This window comes from Antrostomus carolinensis, unplaced genomic scaffold (assembly GCF_000700745.2).
Source record: "Antrostomus carolinensis isolate BGI_N321 unplaced genomic scaffold, ASM70074v2 scaffold26421, whole genome shotgun sequence".
Taxonomy (NCBI): Eukaryota; Metazoa; Chordata; class Aves; order Caprimulgiformes; family Caprimulgidae; genus Antrostomus; species Antrostomus carolinensis.
In genome coordinates, this window is record NW_010292394.1 from 285 (window position 1) to 2,077 (window position 1,793).

General features: G+C 61.8%; 1 protein-coding gene across 1 annotated transcript in view; it reads right to left on the reverse strand.

Annotated features, from left to right (window-relative positions):
* Positions 1-6: 6 nt before the first annotated feature.
* The window catches only part of LOC104531916 (sodium-dependent phosphate transport protein 2A-like), a gene marked incomplete at its 3' end in the record, with an annotated part of 2,807 nt that continues 1,020 nt past the window's right edge, over positions 7-1,793 (reverse strand). The window contains 7 exon segments of the mRNA XM_029087215.1: positions 7-45; positions 161-256; positions 471-666; positions 749-860; positions 970-1,113; positions 1,189-1,317; positions 1,769-1,792. Coding sequence (XP_028943048.1) covers positions 7-45; positions 161-256; positions 471-666; positions 749-860; positions 970-1,113; positions 1,189-1,317; positions 1,769-1,792 — 740 coding nt within the window.

The window sequence follows — 1,793 nt, forward strand, 5'->3', positions numbered from 1 at the left end:
GGGAGCTGTGCAGTTTGAGGGGGACCCAAGCCCCACAGCAGCAATCTGCAGGAAAAGGGTGGGCTGCAGTCGCCTCCACAGTGTCCTTGGCTGGTCCCTTCCCACCACTCTCCCTCCACAGGATTGTTTGGGGGCCCCAGCAGGGCCATGGAACCCTCACCTGTGGAGGTGCAGGGCCACACCAGACACGGATGAGGCTCCGGTTGCGCAGGCTCTCGTCCCCTGTTGCAATGCCCGTGATCACTGACTTGTCCAACTGCAACAACACACACATTGGAGAGGGCCTTTGGGGGCTGACAGCACCGCCAGCTTGGGGACATCTTCATTGGGATGGGGACACCACTGCCAGCCTGGGGACACTTGGACACGACCATCAAAGGGACACTAGCACTGGGGACATCACCACCAGCATGGGGGACACCAAGTCTGAGGGACAACCACCAGCCTGGGGACACTACAGCTGAGAAGACCTGGATGATGAGCTTGGTGAAGGGCTCTGTGATGATCTTCAGCAGGTCGGGTGCATCCTTCCCACTGCGAATGTTGAAGGTGGCCACTACCAGGTGGGTGACATGGTGCAGGTACCCGGTGACCACCTCCAGCGGCAGCAGGACCAGCACCGACAGCCAGTTGAAGCAGTCATGCACTGTGGCACCAGCAAAGGCCCTGCACAGAGGAAACCACTGTCATGGGGTGGCCCCTGGGGAGCAGCCCCCAGCCCCCTCAGTCCCCTCTGACCAGCTCTCACCGTTTGAACTCACTGCGATCACCAGCCTGCATGAGGGCCACGATGGTGTTGGTGACAGAGGTGCCGATGTTGGAGCCCATGATGATAGGGATGGCAGAGCGCACCTCCAGCACTGGGGATAGAGAGACCTGCTAGCCCTGCATGGCCCAGCTCGGGGTGACCTTGTCCAGGAACCCCATCCCCCAGCCTTAGGTCCCGGGGAGCCCCGTGGGCGCACTCACGCCCTGAGGAGACCATGCTGACGATGATGGAGGTAGAGGTGGAGGAACTCTGCACCAGCACAGTCACCAGGATGCCCACCACCAGCCCGGCCACGGGGTTGGAGAGGATGGCGTTGTCCTTGAAGATGTCCCCCGCCACCTTGCCTGTGAAAGAGCATGAGCGGCAGAGTGCCAGTGTGGTGGGTACCACCAGCCACCTGGGTGCCCCTGCCACCCTACCTCCGGCCAGCTGGAAGGCAGAGCTGAGAACATCCAGGGAGCACACAAAGAGGTACAGGAACCCGAACATCAGGGGCACCTTGAGAAGGGAGACACAGATGGACTGGACCCTGGCCCAGCACCCCAGCTCTGTGCAAGACAAGAGAGAGTGTTAAACGCTGTATGAGGCATGGCCCTTGCTCCCTTGGCTCCTGCCACCCCACACCATCCTCCTGTGCCCCTGGCAGGATGGGGCTCGTGTCCCCATCTGTGCCACCACTCCTCAGGTCCCCTCCACATCCTCCCACCCTGGAGTGCCTTGTGCCAACTGCCCCCATTGCCCCTTAGCTCTGCCCACAGTACCCTGGGAGCTGAGGGTCTCCCCTACCAGCATACAGCCCACCATACTGGAGGTCCCACTGGGGTTCCAGCATGAGAACTGGCATGGTGGGGCAGCAGGGAAGAATTGCTGCCAGTCCCAAGGGCAAAGCTTAGGCTCTCCTGACACCCCATGCCTTCCCTGGGTGCCTCGGACAGGTCTCCAGGGTGCTCCCCCGCCCAGGTACATCGTGCCTTGGGGTGAACCTCCCAGGGGTCTCACCTGGCTTCTGCAGCTCATCCAAGCC